This window comes from Daldinia loculata, assembly GCF_022478755.1.
Source record: "Daldinia loculata strain CBS 113971 unplaced genomic scaffold F4817scaffold_39, whole genome shotgun sequence".
Taxonomy (NCBI): Eukaryota; Fungi; Ascomycota; class Sordariomycetes; order Xylariales; family Hypoxylaceae; genus Daldinia; species Daldinia loculata.
In genome coordinates this window covers 331,981-357,821 of record NW_026054893.1, presented here as the reverse complement: position 1 = coordinate 357,821, position 25,841 = coordinate 331,981, and the positions used below count along the sequence as shown (strand labels likewise).

Sequence of the window (25,841 nt, the reverse complement as noted above, 5' to 3'; positions counted from 1 at the left end):
AGCTAACAAGCTACCTCCATTTTTCGCAAAAGTCAAAATGAATCCAAGTAGATGGGAGACGCGATAACGCAAGACAATACGTCATTGCTCTTTTAACAAAACGCATTGACCACTAATAGTTCTTAAACTCAAGGCTTTTTATCTTAACTAAGTACTCCCGTACCACTTAAAGTCGCAGATGGGGTACGGACATCTCGTAGAAACCGGAATATCGTAACACCGACACAACCCCACTTAGATAGGTTAGGTAAACTGAGTCATTTGTCAGGACGTCGTCAGGGTTTCACAGGTTGCTGCCGACTCGATTTGACCTGGGCAACGGGCAGGAATTAAGACAGGGATTGTATGCTGTAGGCTTAATGCACCTTCGCGGTTTGTTTATTTTGATTTATTTCCCCACAGCTTCCCGCGGTAGTCTGGTACGTACCTTAATGCTAATTTCCTATTTGGGTATGTACGTACCTGAATCGCACCTTGCGGTTTTACCCTGCGGCCGTCAAGCTGCAATCTTTCGGCCTTCAGTTGGAAAGTCAACATCAACAATCGCCGTCAATCTTTAATCTTTTTTTTTTTTGCCCGTCAACCTCAAAACGGTAGGCATCCCTCTTTCGCAATTCTAATGCGCCGACAACAAACTTTCTCACTTCTTCAACTTTTTTCCCTTCAATTAACGTCAACGCCGCAACGTCTTCCTCCAACCACCAGACCTAAGACTTTTGCCTATTGAAAGCCGAAGGCGTTCTTTTGGTTTGACATTGCGCCGACAGCTGTTGCCAGTGTCTCCCGTCTTGTTCTTTGGTTTCCATTAACTCGACAACGTACTTCACTATCTCTGTTACCACTAAACCTTCTCGTCAGTCGCCGATTCCAAGAAGGCTTCTTTCACTTACCTATAATCCACTCCTAAATTCACTTTCACATCAACAAGGTCGTGCATCTTGTGTGCAACTCACCTCCCCTCACCTACTTCACCTACACCCTCAAACGACGTCTACACCTTTCTCCTAGTTGATGTGAAAGACTTCCTTCCTTCCCGTCAACGCCACCATCTTGCTCTATTTCATTGGGAAAACGGTGGTCATCATAAACCTAAAGGTCTCCTGGTGATCATTGGGAAGAAGAAGAGTTAAAACATAGGTTTACCTAGCTTGGTCCAAAAATACAAAAATATAAGTTCTGGGAACAAGTTGAGTTCTGGGACAAAAAGGTACGTACCCACTTGATCAGCCCTTTTGCATTGCAGCCTTCTTGCAGCCCACACAGCTTGCAGCCCACACAGCCCACAGAGCCCACAGTCCCCTATGATCAGCTTATGCGCAGCTGTCAAGGAGCTGTCAAGGAACTGTCAGTGAGCTGCTAGGCAACGCCTTGACAACTGCCCAAAGCTTTACCAAACATTGAAGCTTCAACAAGTTTAATTACTTGCAGCTTTCATCCCATCCTCCAACCCATGCTACCACATATACGCGAGAAAAACATTCAACCCCATACCCATTCCCATACCCATACTCATACCCATACTACTGCATACCAACCTCCAACCTCCAACCTCATGTTCATGCTCAGCTCAGCTCAGATAGACTAACCTGTTTGCTAGAGGACTCCACTCTATGTGCATTGAATTCCTAGGACACGCTTTGAAGTATTCATCACTATTGATTTCCCTTGGGCATAATCGTCCTTGAACAACTCTGTACACCCTGTACACTCTAATATTCCCGGCCGAGGTCTTGGACCAAAGCTCTGTCTTTCAACCTTCCCCCTTTCGTCGCGTCTCGAGATCACACCATTAGGGCACCATCCCTACGAAAATTCGCAGACCATGGACGCCAGGGTAAGTTCCCATTTTCTCTGTCTCCACTGTGGCCTAATCTATACCTCCGCAATCCATCGTTTCCTTCAGTGACCAAACCAAACCATCTTATGATGGATTATTGTGCTTGACCCTACATTGACCCTATAGTGGTGAACCTACATACTCAATCCCTACCTTTCACCTTGTTCATAGCAACCTTTCGTGTCATAGCCATTGTATGCTGCGGTCATTGCGCTTTTCTCAACCAATGCTAACCTTTCAATTCAACCTTGACAGCCTTCCCGTTTCGCCTATGCTCTAAGCAGCCGAAACGACGAGAACCTCCCTCCAATGGCTAACAAGACCATTCACCAACGCCACAAGTCTACCAGCAACCTTGTGAACACCATGTCTACCGCAGCTGGCTTTTCTAAGCTCGCGGTCAAGCCCAATGTCCAAAGTGACTTAGACGCTCGGGCGAAACCCGCACCAACTAACTCGTACATGCCAGTCATCAAGCACCCTAGCGTCTTTCCCGGACCTGTTACTACAGACCAAGAGAACCGAAACCACAATGCTTCTAAGGACGCCTTCCTACGACCAGCGCAACGACTTCCCAAGTCTCTTGTTCCCTCTGCTTCGATGAATCAGCTCCAATCTGCAGCTAATGAGCCAGCAGCCATCTCGAAGCTGCAGCTGCAGCAGCAGCCTATCAAGAAAAGAGGCCAGCCGTTCAAGGTCTTCAGTGACACCCAACCTGAGAAGGAACAACCTACCCTAGAGAAAGTGAATCGAGCCGCCATTACTATCAAGTATAGTACTCAGCCGCAAGTCGAGGCCAAAGATTGGGTCCCTGTAGCGTCAGGGAAAGTGTTACCGGAAGGTCGCCAGCAAGGATCTCACCTGGAGAATCCTAAGAAAGACGTCCACAATAGCAATCTTTCTGTTGCCCGTCGATCAGAGGAAGAGGTTACGGAGGCCGTCTACCTCGACGCCGTCGAAGAGCTTCCGAGTAACATGTATTCCGTAGCGAAGCCAGAGAAGGAAGCGGCCTGGAGAGCGGCAGTTGATTACTTGAACAACCAGACTGGCTGGGTGTCTCCCGCTCTCGACACGGACGAGGACGATCTACCCGCTGCTGCCGGTCAAGGCATGTACCCTCACTACGACGAACGATTCGCATCCGGCGCATTCCCTCCGCCTCACAACGCGGCCGATGTGTCCGACGACGATGAGGAGGATTACTATGACGATCAGGGCTATACTACAGCCCATTCTGGCCGAGACAACACGACGGGTGGTGTCACTACTATCATGGTTCCTCCCAAGCTCACCAAGAAAGGCGCTGCAGAGATTGTGGCCGCAAAAGAGATTGTGGAGAGAAAGGTTAGCAGCGATGTCCACGACGATGAGGAATGGGATATCAGCATGGTGACTGAGTATGGAGAGGACATTTTTAATTACATGAAGGAAATGGAGGTAAGCAAGCAAGCCTGCATAAACGAGGTGACACATAACCTTACTAATTTTGTTCATGCATAGATCGATCTGTTGCCCAAGCCTCATTACATGGATATCCAGACTGAGATCAAGTGGTCCATGCGAGCTGTCCTAATGGACTGGGTCATTCAAGTCCACACCCGTTTCGGACTTCTCCCAGAGACGCTATTCTTAGCCGTCAACTACATCGATCGATTCCTCTCGGTTAAAATTGTCTCCATAGGAAAACTCCAACTAGTCGGTGCTACCGCTCTTCTGCTCGCTGCAAAGTATGAAGAAATTAATTGCCCCTCGGTGCAAGAAATCGTCTATATGGTCGACGGCGGCTATAACCAAGAGGAGGTCCTCAAGGCAGAGCGTTTCATGCTCAGCATGCTCAACTTCGCACTGGGCTGGCCTGGTCCGATGAGCTTTTTGCGACGTATCAGCAAGGCGGACGACTACGACAGTGAGATTCGAACCGTCGCCAAGTACTTCCTCGAGGTTACCGTTATGGACGAGCGCTTCGTTTCAAGTCCTCCCAGCTACGTGGCCGCTGGAGCCCACTGCCTTTCACGTATGATCTTGGGTAAAGGCGACTGGGTAAGTTCATACCTTCTTGACCTCGGTATTCACTTATCTAACTTGCCTCTTAGACACCCGAGCATGTTCACTATTCCGGTTATACTTATGCCCAGTTGAAGCCGCTGATCGGAATGCTCTTCGACTGCTGCCGAATTGGTCGTAAACACCATCGAGCAGTCTTCGAGAAATATTCGACTCGGCTTTTCAAGCGCGCATCTCCGTTCGTCGAAGAACAGATCCAGAACGGTTTTAGACTTCCCTTCCAACGTGGCTATCACCACACGTTGGATGTCCCCACCAATGAGGTACATCCAGGATCGTATACTATGTCGATGCCACTCCCTATGTTAGGTTGAGTCAATCCATCGGCGGAGGTCTTCTCACTCGACAATACCAGACGACCATGGATGGTATCGGTGTGTTTCATAGAGCAATAATCAACGCGGCGGAACAACTCAAGGTTTCGCAAGTTTACATAGAGATCCCGCTGTCATTACCGATGTAACCGACACGGGTTAATACCTGATCAACTAATAAGCCGGCATCGATGTGCCGTCATTTACGACGTCATACGTGGCCTATGAACCTAACGACACATTCTGATTCGCAACGTTTTCTTTCTGTTCGATACACTTTGCTTTTCCGCAGTGGTTTTTACGCAACTCTCGGCCTAATCGGCGAGGATTTGGCATCGCAGGCAGTTTTTCGGCATGAGTTCAGGCGTACGGTCCTGGGAGGGCAGGACAAGGCGGCATGGCGGCATGGCAAACAAGCAAGCAAGCACAGGCAGGGAGGCAGGCGTCGATAAAAACTTTTATTCATTGATTCTTCATTGGCATTGCCAACGGGACTATTCTATTAGTCATAATTTAGGGAGCACGCATGACCCCGGAGAGGGTAGGAGAGGCATACTCTAGGCTCTTGTTTGAGTATATAATTTTTGCTTGCTTGGGAAAAAAGAGCAACCATCTGAGCCCCCATTCATGGACATGGACAGGGCTTGCTAGATAGTGCTTCAGACTGCGAAGTCTCCCCGCATTGATTTGTTTACTGTTGCTATACATCCTTTGTTTTTGGCAGTGATTTCGTGATCGCGATCGATAGTTAATGTGACGAGTGGCTTCGCTATAAGTGTTTAGGTTTCGTAGCTAACTTGATAAATCCGAAGTTCCCGGGAACAGTAAGTGTGATACTATCGTGACTTGTTTTTAATCCTTTTTCTTGTTTCTTTTGAACTTAATTTTTATAATAGAGTTTAAGGGTCTGTTCAGAGGTTTGTTTAAATCAAGCTAATTCATGTTATCGATATATACATCTAAGTAATCAGGCTTGTTCATACTCTGCCTCCCACGATTATCGGCTTTTCCATCAATATTACCATGAATAAACAATGTAGCCATGGGTCTGACGGGGCGCCACCATTTAAGGAGCAACAGTCCCCAGCCCAAAGACCTTCACCGTATAATCACTCGCATGTTAGATTCTTAGAGCAGCCTGAAGTCGCTATCATTGAGAGCTCTTGGGCAAGTAAGCGAAGAAACCGCGTCAAGATGATAAAGCAACTGTACGAGGTTTTTTCTAGCGCCGAAGTTACCGACCATATGCTCTCAGAAGCTGCGGAGCTTTTCAACGAGAATTACGCGGTCTGGGGAAAGGGATCACCATTATCAGGTACGTTGTGCTGTTCTGTAGCTTTGCAGCTTCTCATGTCTTCTCAGGTAACCGTGTCTGCCTTAATGCCCGGCGCTTGCGAGGGCAATGTCTTCCCGATGCTGCTAAAACTTGCTACGTTCGGGTGACCGTCGATGGAACCCTTGCTGGCAATGTATTTGCTTGCCGCTGGAGCTACAATGACATGACTGTCTGTTGGATTACTCAACTAGTTGTGGTAGAGGAATACCGTGAGCGCGGGCTTGCAACTGGCCTTTTGAGAGCTATTAGGGAGGGTACAGACGACGTTTACGGTATCGCAAGCTCCCACCCGGCTGCGTGCCTGGCGGCTGCTACGGCTTTCGGAAGTAAGTTCGTTCCTTGAAGCTATGGTTCGAAGCTGATGGCTGGTAGCCACAATCTAAAGAGTCTCGCTCGAATTTATTGCCGAGAACGCTTCTTCGATCATGGAAGCATCGCCGATATCCTACATTCGGGATTCAGCTCTACGCGGCTCTCTCTTCGATAACGAAGATTCTACTGGGCTGGTTTCAGGTGTGGACACTAAATTCTTCGTAGACCATGGTGAGCCACTCGAAGTATTAAACGAAGTCCGAGGGTTATGGGACTGGCCACTTGGGGAATTACTGGATGGGCATGAATACCTTTTAATCATTCAGGGAAGACGTCGCCGGTCTAGGTCACGATTACTGCCCAAGTCTGCTGGCGAAGATGATGTATCCCGAGGCGACCTATAGGTAGTATGAGTATGAGACTTTGGTCCTATAGAATATCGTTGTGTTAGGTTATTAGCAAAGTTCGAGCTGCCTCTTTGACGTCGTGTGTCATGATGCACTATGGTATCCCCAACGTCCTTTATGAACAGATATCTAATATAGGCAGCGCTTTGCTGAGACCGAACTTATTTACCGCGAGGGTGTTGTAATGTGCTTGTATATTTGTTTAAAAACTGGAGTTGTGATTATCAACCCGTAATTTTCGTTATTATTATTAAAACATATATTTTCTTTGTTTCGATAATATATAATATAAAACCTTTGAATGCTGTTGCTATTTATTAATCACGGACAATAGGGCGAAAATCCAACTCCTCATGCAGTACTATCTACCATTGCCGCCTTAGTCGCCTGTAGAGCTTCGTAGTTACGCTTCATAGCGGCCCTGGTGAACTCAGATCCCGTCACTATCGGGTACTTCTTCAGCGGGCCTTGGATCTCACAGTCTATATTCGGCTGGTTGAAATATGCCATGCTGTACCGCGTGCCGTAGTAATCGACTTTTGGGTCTGTCGGCGTCTTGACGCGGTGGAACGTCGATTTGAAGCGGTCGTCGCTCCAACTCATTAGGAGGTCACCGCTTTTCTATGTTAGTCGTCTGATTGGAGATTTCATTTATGCCCCTTTTATCCCTCACATCCAACAAATCTATCAAGGGATAAATAGAAGAAAGAAACCATGCAGAAATACTCACATATTACACACGATCTCGCCCGCCACAGGCTTAACCGGCGTCCACGTGTCCCCCAGGCCAAACTCAGTGAACGCCTCGCGCCCCGGACATATCTCCAATCCCCCCTGCCCAGGCCGCTGGAACAGCAACGTCACAAAATCCCAATCCGCATGCGCGCCCGCGCGGTGATACCCTTCTGGTGTCGGCGCCGCGGGGTCCAGCGCAAAGTACTTGAGCAATCTCAACACCGTCTGTGCGCCCGACCGTCTCACATCGTGCGCGCGCACAAAGTACTCGTCCGCGAACCCGAGCCCCCGCGCAAAACACACCATCAACTTCTCACTTACCTCCTGGGCCTTGCGCATGAACTCCAGGCTCTGGGCGCGGAACCCGGGGAGCGCGGATTCGGACGGCCAGGAAGTCGATGTCATGCCGTGCTGCATCTGGAAGCTCTCCTTCTGGTCGGGAAGGCCGGTGCTCGGCCGGACTTGGGCGGCGCGCTCCCAGCCGGTGTTCGTGAGGGGGGAGAAGGGCACGGTGGATTTGGTGGCGTCTGGGAGCGAGAAGAAGGATTCGGAGAGGGCGAATTGGGCTTCTATGGCGGACTCGGGGATCCCGTGGTCGGTGAGCGTGAAGAACCCGTTGCTTTCGGCGGCGGAGATTAGGGATGCTGTGATGTTGTCGATGCGGGCGTCGAAGTCCCGGAGGGAGATGCGGGGGATATCGCGGTTGGTGTATTTAGTGGTGGTGGTATCTGCCATGATGGTGATTCTACTTTTGGAAGATGGGATAAGGGAGGTAGGTAAGTATGTGAGTATGAAGGTAAATAGGTAAGTGATAAGTGGAAGGTAGGTCGATAAGTACGAAGCTGAGGTGTAAGTGTGTACCGAGGCAAGTTAGTTACTCCGAACCCTTTTTATATACACTTCGACTTATACCGAGAATATGGGTTTCGGGCCGGCCCGGGGTAGGTGCGACATTGTTGGAGCCAGTTGAATCTAGATAAGCTTGATTAATACCAAGGACCCTTTCGGAACCCCTCCAATCTTTTCTCTGGTAAGCATGTAGTTGATCTTAAATTGTGTTGTATGATAGCACGTTCTTTTCTCTTTACGCTACGATAGGTATACATAGATCTAAAAAACAAGCATATTTTACCCCGGGGACGACGGGGCGGTCCGGGAGTGGAGAACAGATACCGGGTGATTATACTGGTCGAGCTATCGCTCTGCGGAGATAGCTTATCCGCTAGAGTAGATACTTATCTCCAACCGGAGACTGCCGTTGGGGTGACGTCTGACCTATCTTGAAGCTTAGTCGATATGAAAAAGGCCATACCTTGGTCTATAGTAATTGGCTGTACCAAGAGTTTAAGGGACAGCCGCGTTTACTGTAGTTTGGATACCTCACAATGCTCTATTCTGAAGCAGGTACTAATGATGTTCCTGAGAGACTCATATAAGGCTATTTTTCAGGCCAGTCATAATTGTACGACACACCCGGAGCGATTCCTCCGTTGGGACATCATCTGTTAACATGTGCTGTTCTGTAGCGGGGATGAAGAAGCTTAACTTGATGAAACGAGTAAGACCCGTTTCACATGGTTGTTGCTGTTAATCCAAGCGGACTTATAAGTCGCGTGATTCATAGCTGAGGCAAGTATAGACTCTGGTTGATGATGCCTTGGCTTTAAAATCTTACATACATTCATAAGTGATGTTTCTAACTAGTTATTGTATATTTAGAAGTGAGTCTACACTGGGAATGATAAACCCGGGGCCTCTGATCTTGGTAGACGCCTAGGTATTTGATCATATTGATATGGCTGCGCTTACTGGCCAAAGACAGACGTTTGACAGGATGCTATTGACATTCATTGAGAGTAAGTACGTATCTCTAGTCACCGTATAAGATATAATTGATTTATCATCTTAACGACCGTCTCAGGGGTTGATTTCGCGCAACATCGCACACACAAATTAGGGAATATCAGTCAGGCTTTATTTGCCCTACCATATTTGGGTGTTTGCCATTATACTTGCACTTGTCATTACCAGTCATTATGGCTTCTTGAAATTGAATGTTCTTAATGAAGCTAAGCAAAGTAAGTGACTGAAAATGTTTCGATTTTGTCATGGGGTTCTGAGCAAAGCATTGTTATAATATAGGGGTGAATCAGTACTTAAGGGAAAATGGAATAACTACGACTACACTTTCTCGAGGATAGATAGGTACGATACCCTTTGTATTATTTTGAAGCAGATGCAAAATGAAATGAGATAAAATTTAATTAAATTAAAAATTGAAGAAATTTCATGATTGAACAATCGCGCGTATTTATTCAAGAGTAAAACGAGAGCAGCTATTGGAAAATAAGAAAAATAAATTAATTTCGCAACTTCTCAATCCATGTGAGGTGCAGATGTACTCAGGCTGTACCTGCTGGCCGGTCCTCTAGGGGAACTTCCCCGTCAATTCCTACGAGATTTGCGTCCATTTACATCCACGCTAGCCGAGCTAAGGTACCCAGCTAACCTGTACCTACCCCGGCCGCCCAGGTACATATGTACTTGATAAACACCAGACGCGCAGGAGCTGCCCAGGTCTAATAATTTTGCACGCGTCCATTCCCCGACTACAGTCATTAATTCATCCTTTTTTTTTTTAAATCTTTTTTTTTCCATCCTCTCTATTTAACTCAACATATTCCATCGACTTTGCGCACACCCGGGATTTATTCTTCTAATTCTCTAGAATTTATCTTAGAGGAAAGACCTAAATTGAAAAAAATAACTTTTTTTGTGTGAAAAAGACGTGCACTTCTTTTTCTTTCCCCGGCACGCCCTTTTTTACCTACACCGTACACCGTATCACATTATCGCGATGGCGCCTACGAGACCTTCGCGCGCAGCCGCCAAGGAGAATGGCACAGCAGCTGAACCGGTAGCTGATGATGGAGCCCCAGTGAAGCGCGGCCGCGGCCGTCCCCCCAAAAATGGCATCGCGCCTCAAGTAAAGAAGGCTCCCTCGGGTCGCCCTCGTGGCCGTCCTCCCGGAATCAAGAAGGCCGCCAAGCCTGCTCCATCTAAGCCTGCCGCCAGCAGTGGTCCTGGTCGTCGTGGACGCCCTCGCAAGAGCGATGCAGGCGCCACTACCCCAAAGAAAGCTACGACTCCCAAGTCTGCCGCAGCCAAGCCCTCTAGCACAGGAAAAGGACGCGGTCGACCACGCAAGAGTGAGGCTTCGCCTGTCAACGAGCCCGAGGACGATGAGGAAGATGATGTTGAAGGAAAAGGCGAGGATGATGAAGGTACGTTATCGCGTGAAACCAGGCTAGGATGTAATAGATGGTTAGAGATCTGCGAATAAACGCTAATATTTCCACTCGCGTGATTACAGATGAAGCAGGTGATGATATCGCGATGGACGACGATGCCGAAGATGACGACGCGGCCGACGATGACGATGCTGCTCCTGAAGAGGTAGGATCACCCTTTTCGCGCTTCCCCTTTATGCACAGCTCCCGCTTTTGAATACCAATATCTTACTAATTCGGGTCATATAGGAGGATTAGGGCACCGAAGTCCGCGCATTATACGTGGGTGCTTTTCTATCCAATGTCCTCAGACGTATCAGTAACGTAAGGAGTGCTCCTGCTGCTCCTGAGAACTGAGGACCCGATGCTTCTATTATGCGAAGCATAGTCATTTCGGTCTTCTGTGGTGTGAGCACTACTCGGTTGCATGCGAACACTTGGTCATGGGGGAGATGGGGGTTTTCTTTTACGATTGGCTGAGAATAATGGCGTTGATAGGGAGGAGCTGGCTTGTACACATACTTCTGAAGCAGTAATGGCTTCGTGGTTTATTGCGACTACGACTACTACTGGTGCTCCCTCACAGCTTATTTATTATATGTCCCCATGTTTTCCGGAGGGAAAAACTAGGAGCATACGAAAAGTTATTTACCTAACGCTATGCATTGCAATCTTCCGCCGACCTGTGCGCATACCTATGATATAGTAGGTAGTAAAGTATATTATTTGCTCTGCGCACTCGCACTCGCACTCGCATCGATGCCGTAACGTACATGGTATTAATGGGCGTAAGCAACGAGCTCACAAGCCCTATCTCCTATGATCTCTTCTAGCATTACTTTAGGATCCCTTTGGCATTTCTGAATTATTCTGCAAACCGAGCAAGGCCTTTGTTCAGATTCTCTTCCACTCCTCGAACTCCTCCGTAAGATGTTCCTTGAGCTTTTTAAAACTGGCTCCAAAGTTCTTCCCGCAGCGCCAGCACTTCAGGTCGGTATTTAGAAACCCGGCTTTGTCGGGGTGTCTCCTATGGTCATTTTTCGCCAACGGAAAGTCGGCAACATCGATCAGGAAGGGCGTATTAAAACTATTGTAGTGCTTGCGGTGGCGCATACACTCCGACATCATATCTGGCGCCAGGACGTGCACATGTAAGTCATTCATAGATGGATGCGCGTGAATGCCGACTAGTAGCTCGCTCTCCCAGTCTCGGCCCTTGGGTAATTCGTCCCCATCCCACTCCTTCTGCCCGTTGAGCACGGCCTCGCGCTCGCGGTCTAAGGCGCTGAATCGTCCGTACCGTCGTTGCAGTTCTTTCGCTACTAAGCGTTTTAGTTTCTGCGTTTCGGCTTGTACGGAAGCTAGGAAGGAGGCGTCTTCGAAGGCGTCGATGGGATGCATACGGCTGCGGGGCGAGCGCGGGAGGAGCAGCGTGTGGACGGTGGATTTGGGATACAAGTCGTTGATGGCGACGAAGTCGTCGTTGTAGTATATGACTCGGCTCGCGGGAAAGGCGGCCGGGTTGTGGGTATAGGCGCCGAGGCCGTCGCGCCTGTTGAAGGATTTTGTTGGGGGGTGTTTGTGTTCTTCTTTTGCTGTCTTGGTCTTTGGCGACATGAGTTCTGTGACTTGTATGTCTTATTAGTCTCGGTATATCTATAAGGCTAGGAAAGAGGTGTCTCGGTTACTTACAGGCATTGCGCTTCGTGCCTTGACTTATACCGGAACCCGCTGCGTGCGCCGAGGTAGGTGCTGTCCCTGCGATTTCTTCCTTGGTGATGGCATCTTCAGGGTCCGAATCGGCTGATGCCATGTTGCTACTGTTCTTTCGACTGGCTCTGAGGGAAAGGGTTGTAAAGAAATGTTGTTGTTGGGAGGTTGAGGGTCTATCTTCGAGGTCTACATTTAGGTGGTGGTGGTGCTTGGGCAGGTAAGTTGGCTTGTAGATGATTCGGCGATAAAATAGACCCGGTGGACTCGAAGTTATAGGTAGTCTTCACATTTCGTATTGCTATACTCACGGAGATAGATATGCTCTTAGTAAAAGGTAGTTGAGAGTATATAGGATAGGTATAGCCCGATTAAAACTATTTGCCTGATGGATTATATAAATGGAATCATTGATGTTTGTTGGTTGTTGATGTAAGAGACAAAAGATGTATTTCGTATAGTTACATATATGGATGTACCCAAGTAAGGATCTTCTAGGTACATATCTACCCCGCCATTGTACTAAGTGGGGTAATCAAAGACAACAACTCCAATTCACACCGTGCGGGGTATACGAAACTTTCCAATTCTAGGAGGAATTTAATGATTATTTCCAACAATATTGAGAGATTGTTGTTTAACACACAGTACCTAACATATGCCCCTTTAACTGTATACGAGTACCTAGACACTTAAGTATCCACCTGAGGTTAATCCAAGTCCTAGCCGGATATACTCCGGTACAAACTGGAAATTTTATCTCAGACCGTCAGCTTTGGACGATTTACACTTATTTCTCATCCCATAGATGACCATGAAAGCATTTTAAGATTACACATCTAGAATGCCAAATGGCTTATCAGCATGGGAAAGAAAGGCAAGGAAAAGGCCACAGCAGCACCTTCGGGAGCTGCTGTGGCCGCTAACGCATCATCATCATCATCAAAGAAGTCATCGTCTAAATCGGGTAAAAATGCTGCTACATCGCAGCCAAACGACGATTTTATAGTATTCACAAACTCTACCAATGACTCTAAGTCTAATAAGAAAGGTGGTGGAGGCGGAGGCTCTTCGAATGTGGGAGGAAAGAAGACCGAGGCGGGCGAGTCGGCAGCAGCAGAGGCTTCAGGGCCCCCCAAGCCGACGGTGAAGCAGATTATCGGAGGAGCTAGTTGGACCGGTAAATTACCCGTGAACTTGCTCTCGGAGCATTGTCAAAGGCAGAAGTGGGACAAGCCCGACTACCAACTTGTAAGCGGCTTGTTTTGCTCAACTGCCTCGTGTACCTAGTTAATGAATTCGAGTTAGATCAAAAGTTCGGAGGGCATCTCATATTTCGTCCAGCTTAGTGCCAAGAACTCCAAGACTCAGGAGATGCAGAAGCTGCCTCCTTTCAAGCTACCCCCAGACTATAAGAACCTAGTGACCAGGGAGACTCCTTTAGAAGCCAAACATGCGGCCGCTACCTATGCTCTATTCAGGGTTTGTAGTATGAAAAATATACATACCACCCTACCCCCAGATTATAAAGCGCTATGGAAGAAATTCGAAGAACTAAAGAAGGAAGATGTGAAAAAGGGCAACGCATGGATGTATGATGCGGATCCTTTCGCTAGTCTGAAGCAGCGAGAGGACGAGAAAGCTGCTGCGGAAAAGAAACGAAAGGAGCAGGATGCAATCAGGGAAAAGGCGAAGAATATGCCCGGTGCGTCTGGTTTAGTCCTCCGAAGCAATGCCGCATCCTCTTCTGGAGGAGGTACCAATCCCATGAAAGGATGGACGATAGTTCCGAAGATCGAAATGGGCCGGAAAACACGATCCAAATTAGAAGACCTGCTTCGACGGGAAGTAATATGGAATCCGCATGGTGTTAATATGTCAACTTCCCTAAAAGAGGCCATCATCAAGGAACTTACCAACTCTGGCTTCCGGAAGAGCCACGTAGAAGAAGCCGTCGAAGAATGCAAAGACCGCGAGGAGACTCTAGAGTGGCTACTGATACACGTACCCGAGGATGATCTTCCTAGATGGGCTTTGCCGGGGAGCTATAGCGCAGGTATTTCAGTGGCTGCGACGCAAGACTTGAAGCGTGAGGCAGCAGTAAAGCGGCTGTCTCAGTCAGGCTACTCTGCTGAGCTGTGTCGAAAGCTATATGATGAAAATAACGGAAACGAAGGCGTCACCGCCGAAGCATTGCAGCACTTTCTACTCTCTAGTGGTAACGACTCGGCATTGGCAAATGATGTCGAAGAGCCATTCATATCAGGCACCCCGGAGGAATGTTGGGACGATGAAATGGAAAGTCTCTCATCTGTCTTCGGCGAGCATTTCAAGCGCTTGTCTGACGACGTTTGCCAAATTCGGATTGATTCGGTCAGGAATGGCCCCAAGAAGGACGTCGAGACTTACGTACAATTCCGCAGAACGCCGCGGTATCCATCTGAAGTTGTTGTGGCCGTGGTGGCAGATCTGCCCTCTTATATTAAACTCAGCATAGTCAAGAAGACTCTTGCCTATCTCAACGAGTCTCTCAGCGAAGAACCAATGAAGATTTACTTTGCTGTTGATTGGGTTCAACAAAATATCAACGCTATTATCGAGAATCCGGGAAAACTGAGAGACATATCAGGTGTTGCGTCTACCGCAGCAGAGACACGCCATGTTATTCCAGTAAAGCAGAGATCTTCAAGGCATCCGAAACCGTTGTCATGGACTGTAAATACGCGCAGCAAGGAAGAGTGGCAAAAAAGGCAAAACAGCCCTGCGCTCAAAGAAATGTTAGCTCAACGACAAAAGTTACCCGCTTGGCAAGCAAGAGACTTAGTTATCAATACAGTCTCACAGAAGCAAGTCACCATCATTGCTGGCGAAACGGGTTCTGGTAAGTCTACGCAGTCGGTCCAATTCATTCTAGACGATTTGTATAGTAAAGGACTTGGACACGCTGCTAGTATTATATGTACGCAACCGCGCAGGATCTCTGCTCTCGGCCTTGCAGACAGAGTCAGCGACGAGCGCTGCTCTAAGCTTGGTCAAGAAGTGGGTTACACCATCCGCGGAGAGAATAAAACCAGCTCTCAGACAAAAATAACTTTTGTTACCACTGGTGTGCTTCTGAGACGTCTACAAACTTCTGGCGGGCGGACCGAGGATGTTGCTGCATCGTTAGCTGATGTAAGTCATGTTGTTATTGACGAGGTTCACGAGCGGAGTTTGGATACGGATTTCCTCCTCAGCATTGTTCGCGACGTCTTGAAACAGAGGAGAGACCTTAAGCTTGTTCTTATGAGCGCCACGCTCGACGCGGCAACTTTTCAAAGCTACTTTAGTTCCGAAGGACTACAGGTTGGCTTGGTCGAGATTGCTGGTAGAACGTACCCCGTTGAGGATTACTATCTTGACGATATAATTCGCATGACGGACTTTACCGTGGACAATAATAGGTATCGTGATCGGGATGAGGGGATGTTCGACTCTACAGAGCAAGGCGGTGGCGATAAGGGACCACAAGATCCGATTAACAAGACTATCCAGAGGTTGGGTTCTCGGATCAACTATTCCTTGCTCGTCGAGACGGCAAAGGTTATCGATGCAGATCTATATCACAGCAACAAGAAGGGTGGTATTCTTATATTCCTACCGGGTGTTGCGGAGATCAACCGGACGGTCAACCAACTTAGGAATGTCTCATCCCTCCATGTTCTACCTCTTCATGCCTCCCTTGATACGCGCGAGCAACGAAGGGTATTCACAAGCGCTCCTTCTGGAAAGCGAAAGGTTGTAGTTGCTACGAATGTAGCAGAGACGTCTATCACTATCGACGATATTGTTGCCGTTATCGATACAGGAAAGGTGAAGGAGACGAGCTTCGATCCTCAGAATAACATGCGCAAGCTCGAGGAGACGTGGGCTTCCCGCGCCGCTTGCAAGCAACGCCGAGGACGTGCCGGTCGAGTACAGGCTGGTAAATGCTATAAACTGTACACGAAGAATCTTGAACAGCGGATGGCGGAACGCCCAGAGCCGGAGATTCGGCGCGTACCTCTTGAGCAGCTTTGTTTGTCAGTGCGAGCTATGGGAACTAAAGACGTCGGTGGATTCCTGGGGAGGACACCAACGCCGCCGGCTATTTCTGCCGTCGAGAACGCTGTCAAGATGCTGCAACGAATGGGTGCACTTGATGGCGAGGAGCTGACCGCTCTCGGACAGCAACTGGCCATGATCCCCGCCGATCTGCGTTGCGGGAAGCTTATGATCTACGGCGCTATTTTTGGTTGTCTTGACGAGAGCGTCTCCATCGCTTCCATCCTAAGCACCAAGAGTCCGTTCGTATCTCCTCCAGAGAAACGGGATGATGCCAAAGCTGCTCGCATGAAATTTTCCAGGGGCGATGGCGACCTCCTCACGGATTTGAGAGCTTTCCAGGAGTGGAACGCCATGATGGAAGGGGGTACACAGCAGCGACAATTACGACAATTCTGCGACGAGAACTTCCTTTCATACCAGACCCTCAATGACATCTCAGCAACCAGAACACAATATTATTCCGCACTTTCCGAGTTAGGCATACGCGAAACTCGCCTCGCAGGCAACCAAGCATCACAGGCTCTCGTACGTGCGCTCACGGCCTCTGCGTTCACGCCGCAGATAGCACGGATACAGTTCCCAGACAAGAAGTTCGCTACGTCAATGTCGGGTGCGGTAGAAATCGACCCAGAGGCCAGGACAATCAAATACTATACACAGGAGAACGGCCGCGTGTTCATCCACCCTGCGAGCACACTGCATGACAGTCAAGGGTTTTCGGGCAACGCTGCGTTCCTGTCCTACTTTAACATGATGTCTACGAGCAAGATATTCATTCGAGAGTTAACTCGTGAGTCTTCTATGTATCTTACTATCTTTACATGATTTGCTGACTATTTACAGCGTTCAATTCCTTCACGTTACTCTTGTTCTCTGGCGCCATTGAGCTCGACACTCTTGGCAGGGGCCTGGTGGTTGATGGATGGTTAAGGTAAATCCCCCCCTTTAAAATCACCATTCTTGAGGATCTATACTGACTGCGTCTTTACTATAGGCTTCGTGGTTGGGCTAGGATTGGCGTCTTGGTCTCTAGGCTCAGGGGCATGGTAGACAACATCATCGCGTTGAAGGTTAACGATCCGCACGTGGACGTTCGCGACAACGAGGTGATTAGAATGGTGGCTAAGCTCATAGAACTAGATGGCTTAGATGCCTGAATGATCTCACTGCCGCCTACTTTGGATCTGGGGGTATTGTCAATCCGGTAGTTTTTTCGGGTTTTAGCATTATCCACCAAGAGAACATATGGGATATTGGGGTCTTTGGTGGGATATGCAACCGTTTCTATTACATGCTCGTCACGATAAGCAAATGGGCTATTCCAGAAGCTCTGTAAACCACTGCACAGATTCCAAGCAATGAATTTGTATTATAGGATTTCTATCACTCGCTCTGGAGTTCATCTTACGGCTCGAAAATCATAAGTCTCTTTGTGTTACCCATCTTCATTAACAATATAGACGCAAGGCTTCTCGTTTCATATAAATTCCGCCATGCGTGTAATTTTCCGGAGGCTCAAGTAGGTTGATGTAATAACCGCCGCCACCATGTCATATAAGAGAGTTGGTGCGTTGGTCTTTACTCCGTCGACATCGGATCCTACATGCATCCACATGTGGAGCTTGGACAGCCCACACTCTACATATGTACGATGCAGAAAATGGGCCGGAGAGGGGCTTTACAACTGTACTATGTAGGATAGATAAACAATGCAAGGGTCTGATTAATAAAAATAAATAAAAAAGCAGAGAGATCAGCGAATCTTAACGAATAGTGATCTGTCAAGTATCAACTTGTAATGTAAGGCACGTCTTAACATTCGATGTTAAGTTGGGTTACGAGCTTGTCTATGTAGCTTCGTAATACGAGCCTACTGTACAATACATAGGTACATATGCTTTCCCGGGGATTCGGCCTGTCATATTCGGAGTTAGGATGATAAGCACTGCAAAGGAAACTTCCGAAATGCATCATCAGCTTTTAGCTCACATGACATACCTAGCATACCTCGTTTGAGTTTCCATGTTTTCTTGTCTTTCGCGATCAAATGGGTAGGAGATCGACTGGCCCGCATGAAGAGGCGGTTTAAGAATACATACTAATACGAGCTACGCTACCCACTTTGAGCCCTTGAGGGTTTTTTCTATCGATGTGACCACCGTTGACTGAACCTGGAGACGTTGGCTTATACATGATAAAGCACGGCTTGGAGATAATAGGGTACAGTAAAAATATATAAGAGGGCTAGCCGGGCTCCATTAACGGAGGACTAGAGATATTCCATCCCGTGCAATTCATAATTGTAAGGTTTATATTAAGGGGACGGTTAAGCGGACATTTTATATGCCAATTTAGTCTTCTGGCATCATGTCGTATTACTCGGCACTATGCGCCTCCAACCTTATTCGATCTGTCGTCTGAAGTTTTGACAACTTGTCGTCCGAGCTTGCTACATGCCCGTAGGATTACGTAGTAGAGTACCTAGGTGAAGACTGTGGTTGGACTCGGGATGCTGCAGCTGTCAAATCGTCTAGTATGCTCGCCACCGAAGTTGTCTCACACATCATCGATGGAACGATTACGGCTCGCTAACTATCCTACCTGATATCTAGTACTCTAGTACTTCCACCAATAGTAATAGAAGGGAGCGAACAACATCGACCTACCTCATATGGAATAAACGCCAGGCTCGCGCCAAAACTAGACGTGCGCTATCACTACAACTCAAGAGGCGGCTTGTCTCAGTCATCCACTGAACCTAGGACTAGGTAGTGAGTGTCATTATTCAAAGTGCAGATGATGGGATTCAAGATCCTCGCTCTTCTGGCGGCCATGGCCGTGGCACGCCATCCGCCAGCACGAGTGCAATCAGACACGAGCGGCATAGCCACTCAGGACTTCATCCAGAAGGTCAACCACACAATTGACGCGAGCTCCACAACATTCAGACAGCGGTATCAGCTCATAACGCAACACTTCGAGCCCGGCGGACCGATCCTTTTCGTACAGAGCGCCGAGTCCGGGATGTCGTCTATTAACTCGAGCGACTTTATAGACTACGCACCGAAGCTCGGTGCCCTCGTTGCGATGCTCGAACACCGCTTCTTTGGCGATTTCCGCCACGGCAGCTACCCGCTTCATTACAACCCATTGAACGTCTCGAACGAGACGTTTGACTCGCTGACTTTGGATAACGTCCTTCAAGATGGAGTTAATTTTGTCAATTGGATAAAAAAGACGGTCTTGGGTGCTGCGAATAGTAAAGTGATCTATGGCGGTTGTAAGTATAGGGTTTACTCACGATGTCGAGGAGTGGTCATGGGCTAATAGTATTCTTGTAGCTTCGTACGGTGGATTCCTTGCTGTATCGGCACGGATTCGCTATCCAGATACGTTTTACGGTGCGATTGCCTCCTCGCCCGCCTTGAATTCGTTTGGCCCCCTCAGCTCGAATCAGGCCAAGTTCGATTCTGCGAAGTGGGCGAGCCAAGTTTATAACAACGCTTCGAAAGACGCATCCTCCAAAATAAAAACGTCCATGTTAACGTTTAAGAAGTGTCTTGCAGGTGAGACTCTTGCGTATGAGCCGTGCTTGCTTTATAGACTGACAAGAGGAAGACGATACCTGCGAGGCGACTATCCCTGATCTCAACATATGCAAGAACTCCACGTCGCTAGGCTACGAGGGACTGTACAAGGCGGTGCTCCATACTTACCTAGCCATCTCCAAGTTCAACTACCCATGGATCGAAAAATACCCAACGGCAAACCCGTTCTCGGAATTAATCAAGAACACCCTCGAAGCCAAGACCGCAGGCGAAATCCTCCGCCTCCCGCTCCTAGCAGCCTCATGGACGACCAACACATCCGCCTGCATCGACAGCTTCAACGGCAACATCTCCAAAGCCAGCCAGGGCAACACAATGAGCAGCGAACCGGCCTGGAGCGCCGTCACATGCAAGTACTACCCGATCAACGACCGGTCGATCCCCGCGGACAACATGCTGCCCGAGGCCTTCGCCCGGGGCGAGGTGGACATATGCACGAACCCGGCGTGGCAGGGCGTCGACTACCGGCGCGAGAACGAGTACTTCCTGCAGAAATACGCCATGACGAACGACATTCTCGATTCGACAGAGCGGCTGCTTATTGTGCAGGGGCGCTACGATGGCACGGCTGCGATTGGCTCGCCGGCGCTGACGGTTACGGATTTGTATAATCACTCGAGGGTTATACTTGTGGATGGCACGGCGCATGCTGAGGATGCGGTGTCGGAGGCGGTGGAGCCGCGCGGGACGAAGCCGCAGATGGACCAGGTGTGTGTGTTGGATTGTTTATTATTTTTTTTAATTGCTGAGCGGATGGCTAACTTGAGCGTGTTATGGCTATTGCAGATCCGGGAGATTAAGCTTGCGCATCTTAAGGAGTGGCTTGGCAGGGGTAATCAGACGGATTCCGGATCTGCGACATTGGCCTCGGCGAGTGGTACGACACTGTTTTCTGTCTTATTGCTGTTGTTTGTTTTTGGGGGATTATTATGAGTTGGGCGTAAGCTGGGTGGGTTAGGAGTCAGTTGTGAAAAGTCTGGGAAATGTGATGATGTAGCGGTAAAATACATATAATTTATAATCTTTATCTTAAGTTAGACTTGAACTTGTATACGGCTGCTTTTCGTTGCTTGTTATCGACTCTCGTGATACCTACTCGACTACCTAATCGCCCAGACTCTAAAAAGGGGCTGATGAACTGGCCTACGCGCATATGCTGCGCTACGTGAGACGTGCCATGGACGTCATGGATGTCCCGCAAGGGACTCATCATATCATATCTCAACTTGACTTTCAATTTGGGCATCAAAGTTGTATGCAGATACTGATAGACATGACAACTTCTTCCCAGCAGGCTGAGAAGGCGATTGGCTTATTTGTTTACTCAAAACCGCCCATTTATAAATTGACCTGTCAGCCGAATTCCGCGTGGTTTCATTGATCGGCTTATTCTTCTCTCACCGCTGGTGCGAATAATTGTGCCGGTGAAGCTGAGCCGCGTTACTACCTTTAATGTCCGCTGATTTGTGTACGACCTTTAGCAGTGTTTGCGTAGTACGACGGCTGAGTTTGTCTTCTTCGAGAGGCTTGCGTGAGCGTATATGTACCTAATACTTCTTGCGCGCCGTGTTTCAAACTCGATCAATACCTCCGGCTTGAAGTCCGGCTTATGGGCTTCTAACTGAATTACCATTGGAGGAGAAAACCCTATATTTCCGAAAGGCGTCTTTTTGATACAAGACATATAATTTACACCAACGGTATGGCCAGTTCGCATAGTATGTAGTGGTATTTGCTTTCTCTTAGCCGACCGCTAAACCCATTAAAGGAGATATGACTTCGGATTTGGTGGCGTCGCAATCTCAATCTTCGCCGGTCGACTTCCCCTCGTTACCGGTCGAGCTGCGCTTCAAGATCTGGAATGAGGCTTTTTGCCCTCGCGTAGTAGAGATACATTCGTAGAGGGACGCTAACAACGACTTGACACATCCGATATGGGTGTCGAATAGCGATAATCCGGCGGTCATGTCCGCCTGCTCCAAGTCCCGCACCCTGGCGCTCGAGCACTTCACGATTCTCTTACCTGTCTTCAAGTCAGAGCCTAATACGTCTGTCTCTCGGTACCTATATTTCTCTCCGGCTTCCGACCTGCTCGTGTTCATAGGCGATGCAGATCGTATGCGGCTGTTCGATATCTTCCGAACCGTCCAGCAGCAAGATCCGGCCCACCGGGGGCTGCAGCGCGTGGGGGTGAGCTTGAGCTGTTGGGCGTACAACTTTAATTACGCGGCCCCGAATCTCTGGGAGGAGGCCTTCCTTAGATATAAACGCCAATAAGCCAGCATTCAATCACATACGACCATAGGATCTGGAAAACTCGGGGTCCCGTCCGCTCCCCCATCGATAAGCCAGATACCGCCGGATTAGTAGTTGGGTCGGTGACGACCAGCGAATCCCCGGTGTTGTATGTTCTTTTTTGCGTTTTTTTTCCTCTTATTTTTGCCCGTCCCTCTTTTTTTCTTAGCATTATATAGCTTCACCTTAGCCTAGTCCGGTTAAGTGAGAATCGTAGAAACATAAGGAGCTCTATTAGTTCAAATCTGTAGTAGATCCGGGTCTCTATGAGGCTCTAGGGATATATGGTAGGTAGGTAGGTATTATTAAGGGGGTAGAATGATGTTGATTTTGTAAAGTTTAGTATTGATGGGCAAGGCCCAGTAATACCAGTGTAGCCAGTGATCACGTAATTATACTACAGTATAGGTATACTTTTAAAGAATTTAACCTTAGGTACCTAGTTACATTATCCCTAAGTCTAAATCATGCGAAATTAAGTTCTTTAATCCCATTGAAAATGAACATGTATTGACCTGGGGTTGTAACTTGTAGAACAATGTCCAATCAGCGCTTATAATGTAGGTCATGTACTACTTGATAATATTCACCACTGATGGTACTTGGACCTAAAAGAACTTTATCAGTGTTTTAACTTTGATCATCGAATGATTAGCAATATCTTACACGGAATATCACCAGTGGTTTACCCATTCTACCGTTCCGATGGATCGAGATGTGACATCTTTCATATATTTAAGTAGTACATTTAAGCATCCGCTTACATTATATATGTGAGATCTATACTACCTTAGGTAGGACAGACTTGGATGGGTTATAAGTGGATGGATAACTCGTGATGCGCATAGACTAAAGATTTACATATTGGACTCAAGATAAAATAGTTGCGACGATCCGGGGAAGTGGTACTAGATTACGATGCATAGGCTTAACTAGGCTTAATTGACATGCTGACAAGGTAAGACAAGAGAAGAGACGATCATCGGAGGCTCTGAGAGGTCTTGCGTCTAAGACAAAGATAAGTCTACGCAGGTTTCAAAGCCATGTGGCAGAAAGTACGTATATATACCTGATACACATACGCATATGTAGGTACCTATACTACGTATAAGTCCATGTGCATTATGCACATTTATACAATACGACCCCACACTCCCGCAATCGCTCACGCTAAGCACGCTTCTATATCCAATGGGGTCGAGTCCCTGTCCCTCATTGGTCCGTATTGCCCTAAACGGCATCCCGCCGGGTCTCTACTGTGGTGGTTGCTGCTGCTTCTCTTCCAGGTTGCTTGCTTGCTTGTCGTCCTATTGTCGTACAAAGAATACGTACTCCAACGATGGGGAGAAAAAAAAATATCTAACCTCCCCCACGATGGGGATGGGGGAAGCTCCATCAATTTTCTTTTCCCCTTGTTTTATAAAACTTCGTCATCTTACTAGCTAAGCTATGTGACCTCATTACTTTAGAGTCCGTAATAGCTTTCCTTCTTTCTTTCTGACGGTCTTAGTTTCGGAGCAACTCGTTTCCACGTTGGCTGGTTGAAGCTTATCAATGGTACTTCTACTTACATAGTAGTATCTACCTACATGTAACCAACAAAAACTATTTCGGGAGTCTTGCTAGAAGTGGATTCGAACCATCGATGCCTCAATTCGACTTAGCTACTGATTGCTAGGTAGCGTCGAATAACATCGCCGCCCCCACACCGTCACGAATAAAGGTTAGACTGCGGCTTATAATTCCCGTCCACACCATTTTCCCTTCGGCGGTGAAGGGAGCTACTCCGATGTGACGATCCTACTCAACCTGAAGGGACACACAAGACACACAAGTCGCAGGCACACACAAACGTGTCCTACCTGAACCCTTAGGGTAGTAAAGTCACCACATAGTTATACCTTATTCCTTTTCCTATCCCTCCGCCCAATTCCCCCTCCATCGTTCCTGTTGTCGAATATTCACCCCCTAGAAAATATCGACAACATGGCGGAACCAACAAACACCCCAATGCCAACGGCGCCGCCAACCCCACGCTCCACCTCCCCCGCACTCGGCGCCACACGCCCTGGCAACACACTCAGTCTCCCCAAACATATCGGGATACCTACGTTAACATCCTTGTCCGTGCTGGGGGGTCCGACGGGGAGCAAGCCCGTCGTGCTGCACATCGGGGATCCCGTCAAGTACAACCCGGAGACTTACACGGAATTCGCGGGTCAGTTCGAGGTCGTACGCCCGTCCGTCGATGAACGTCAAAGGCCCGCCTTCATCCAAGCCCTGCGCGAGAAGCGTTGGGGGGACTTTTCCGCCATCTTCCGCCCCTTTTGGGGTACCGGTGGCGAGATGGGTAATTGGGATGCGGAACTCATCTCTCTACTTCCTGATAGCGTCAAAGTCTTCGCTAGCGCCGGCACTGGCTTCGACTGGGCTGACACGCAGCTTTTGGGTGAGAAAGGTATGTGATAACTCTATAAAGTATATTTTATGTTGCGATCGGTATTAAAGGGGGTGGGCTCACGCTAACAACTCGTAGGTATCGTATACTGCAACGGTGGCCTTGCTGCCGCGGAGGCTGTATCCGACTTCGCCCTCGCGATGATCATTTCGACGTTCCGCGTACTACCGTATTGCATCTCGTCAGCAGCAACAGCCGACAACTTCCAGACGTGTCACGCGAGCGCCACGACGCAATCGCACAATCTGCGTGGCCGTGTTCTAGGGCTCGTCGGGCTTGGGAACATCGGCCAACAAATTGCGCTTAAGTGCAGCGCCGCTTTTGGTATGGACATCGTATATTACGATGTCGAGCGCAAGCCGCCCGCGCTCGAGACTCGGTTGCGCGCGCGCTATGTGAACAGCCTCGAGCAGCTTGCGCGTCAATCGGACTGTGTTGTGCTATGTGCGCCTGGTGGTGCAGGCCAGATTATTAACTTAGAGAGCCTTAGGTGGTTCCGGCCTGGTGCGCGCCTTGTTAATGTCGCACGAGGATCCCTCGTCGATGATGAGGCGGTGGCCGATGCGCTAGAACAGGGCTGGCTCAGCAACGCTGCCCTCGATGTCCACGCCACCGAGCCTAATGTTCATCCTAGGCTGCTGGCACTTGCAGGAACCAAAGCTCTCCTGACTTGTCATAATGCTGGCGGTACTGTCGAAACCCATATCGGCTTCGAGGAGCTCGCCATGCGCAATATAATGGCTGTGCTGGCGGGCGGACAAGCTATCACACCGGTTAACACACGGTGGTTGAGTGGTAATGCCACATCATGAAAGGACGCGACTGGATATATGGCAGGTTTACATCGGCCAAAAAGACAAAGTATGCGTTACTAAACAGCAATACGGCGTTGAATGACTCGAAGATATATGTTTCTTGACATTTCTATTTTTCTTTTTAGCGAGTGAGCAAACAAGCGAGCAAATGAACGACAATCTAACAAAATAGCGAGATTTTACTCGGCGGGGATCAGATACCCATAGATGGAAGGGAACGGAGCATCTGTAGATAGGGGTTTGGGGTTTAAGGGGGAGTCGGGCGGGGGTAAAAACGGAGAAGTGGTGTTGTTTGCGTGAGGCAAAAGATATATTCCATTTGCTTTTACCTGTATGAAGTTATAACCACATGAAGTATATATCAAGTATATACGATATAAAGTAAATGCCAACTCTGTATTCTGATGGATTATGTAGCGCCGAGAATAGGGGCTATGGTTAATGGGCTATAGTTAGGAGGTTGTGTTAGGAGGCTATGAACGGTAGATTACGAGGTATGTTAGGAGCATAGGGGATAGTTGTCAGTTCATCTCTGAATGATACGTATAAGATAGGTTGTTGTCATTGAGTGTAT

The 25,841-nt window shown here is 48.3% G+C and overlaps 9 protein-coding genes across 9 annotated transcripts; 7 read left to right on the top strand and 2 right to left on the bottom strand.

The window, feature by feature from the left end:
• Positions 1–2,146: 2,146 nt before the first annotated feature.
• Positions 2,147–4,215, top strand: F4817DRAFT_360047 (cyclin-like protein; the record flags this gene model as incomplete). The annotated part of the gene is made up of 3 exons (XM_049306227.1): positions 2,147–3,274; positions 3,338–3,877; positions 3,931–4,215. The coding sequence occupies 3 exons, from the start codon at positions 2,147–2,149 to the stop codon at positions 4,213–4,215; spliced, it is 1,953 nt and encodes a 650-aa protein (XP_049157271.1).
• Positions 4,216–5,237: 1,022 nt separating this feature from the next.
• Positions 5,238–6,267, top strand: F4817DRAFT_366673 (uncharacterized protein; the record flags this gene model as incomplete). The annotated part of the gene is made up of 3 exons (XM_049307011.1): positions 5,238–5,530; positions 5,578–5,881; positions 5,937–6,267. Coding segments are annotated over 3 exons (928 nt in total), but the record flags the coding sequence as incomplete, so codon positions are not given.
• Positions 6,268–6,447: 180 nt separating this feature from the next.
• F4817DRAFT_343608 (putative gibberellin 20 oxidase) lies at positions 6,448–8,161 on the bottom strand. The gene is made up of 2 exons (XM_049304051.1): positions 7,001–8,161; positions 6,448–6,886 (listed from the first exon to the last, which is right to left on the bottom strand). Exons 1-2 carry the CDS (start codon positions 7,738–7,740, stop codon positions 6,622–6,624), a joined length of 1,005 nt encoding a protein of 334 aa, XP_049157269.1. The 5' UTR covers positions 7,741–8,161; the 3' UTR covers positions 6,448–6,621.
• Positions 8,162–9,763: 1,602 nt separating this feature from the next.
• Positions 9,764–10,638, top strand: F4817DRAFT_175652 (uncharacterized protein). Its single transcript, XM_049298274.1, has 3 exons — positions 9,764–10,289; positions 10,379–10,461; positions 10,545–10,638. Exons 1-3 carry the CDS (start codon positions 9,863–9,865, stop codon positions 10,551–10,553), a joined length of 519 nt encoding a protein of 172 aa, XP_049157268.1. The 5' UTR covers positions 9,764–9,862; the 3' UTR covers positions 10,554–10,638.
• Positions 10,639–11,189: 551 nt separating this feature from the next.
• Positions 11,190–12,108, bottom strand: F4817DRAFT_360045 (HIT-like protein; the record flags this gene model as incomplete). Its single annotated transcript, XM_049306226.1, has 2 exons — positions 11,190–11,923; positions 11,988–12,108. The coding sequence occupies 2 exons, from the start codon at positions 12,106–12,108 to the stop codon at positions 11,190–11,192; spliced, it is 855 nt and encodes a 284-aa protein (XP_049157267.1).
• A 532-nt stretch (positions 12,109–12,640) lies between these two features.
• Positions 12,641–17,913, top strand: F4817DRAFT_343601 (P-loop containing nucleoside triphosphate hydrolase protein). The gene is made up of 4 exons (XM_049304050.1): positions 12,641–13,256; positions 13,314–16,881; positions 16,935–17,022; positions 17,086–17,913. Exons 1-4 carry the CDS (start codon positions 12,870–12,872, stop codon positions 17,246–17,248), a joined length of 4,206 nt encoding a protein of 1,401 aa, XP_049157266.1. The 5' UTR covers positions 12,641–12,869; the 3' UTR covers positions 17,249–17,913.
• Positions 17,914–18,501: 588 nt separating this feature from the next.
• F4817DRAFT_175569 (uncharacterized protein) lies at positions 18,502–20,742 on the top strand. The gene is made up of 5 exons (XM_049298271.1): positions 18,502–18,624; positions 18,704–19,371; positions 19,433–19,657; positions 19,710–20,407; positions 20,486–20,742. The coding sequence occupies exons 2-5, from the start codon at positions 18,888–18,890 to the stop codon at positions 20,630–20,632; spliced, it is 1,554 nt and encodes a 517-aa protein (XP_049157265.1). The 5' UTR covers positions 18,502–18,624; positions 18,704–18,887; the 3' UTR covers positions 20,633–20,742.
• A 798-nt stretch (positions 20,743–21,540) lies between these two features.
• F4817DRAFT_175572 (uncharacterized protein) lies at positions 21,541–22,375 on the top strand. Its single transcript, XM_049298272.1, has one exon. It carries the CDS (start codon positions 21,665–21,667, stop codon positions 21,974–21,976), a length of 312 nt encoding a protein of 103 aa, XP_049157264.1. The 5' UTR covers positions 21,541–21,664; the 3' UTR covers positions 21,977–22,375.
• Positions 22,376–23,710: 1,335 nt separating this feature from the next.
• Positions 23,711–25,841, top strand: F4817DRAFT_175538 (uncharacterized protein). The gene is made up of 2 exons (XM_049298269.1): positions 23,711–24,452; positions 24,531–25,841. The coding sequence occupies exons 1-2, from the start codon at positions 23,981–23,983 to the stop codon at positions 25,262–25,264; spliced, it is 1,206 nt and encodes a 401-aa protein (XP_049157263.1). The 5' UTR covers positions 23,711–23,980; the 3' UTR covers positions 25,265–25,841.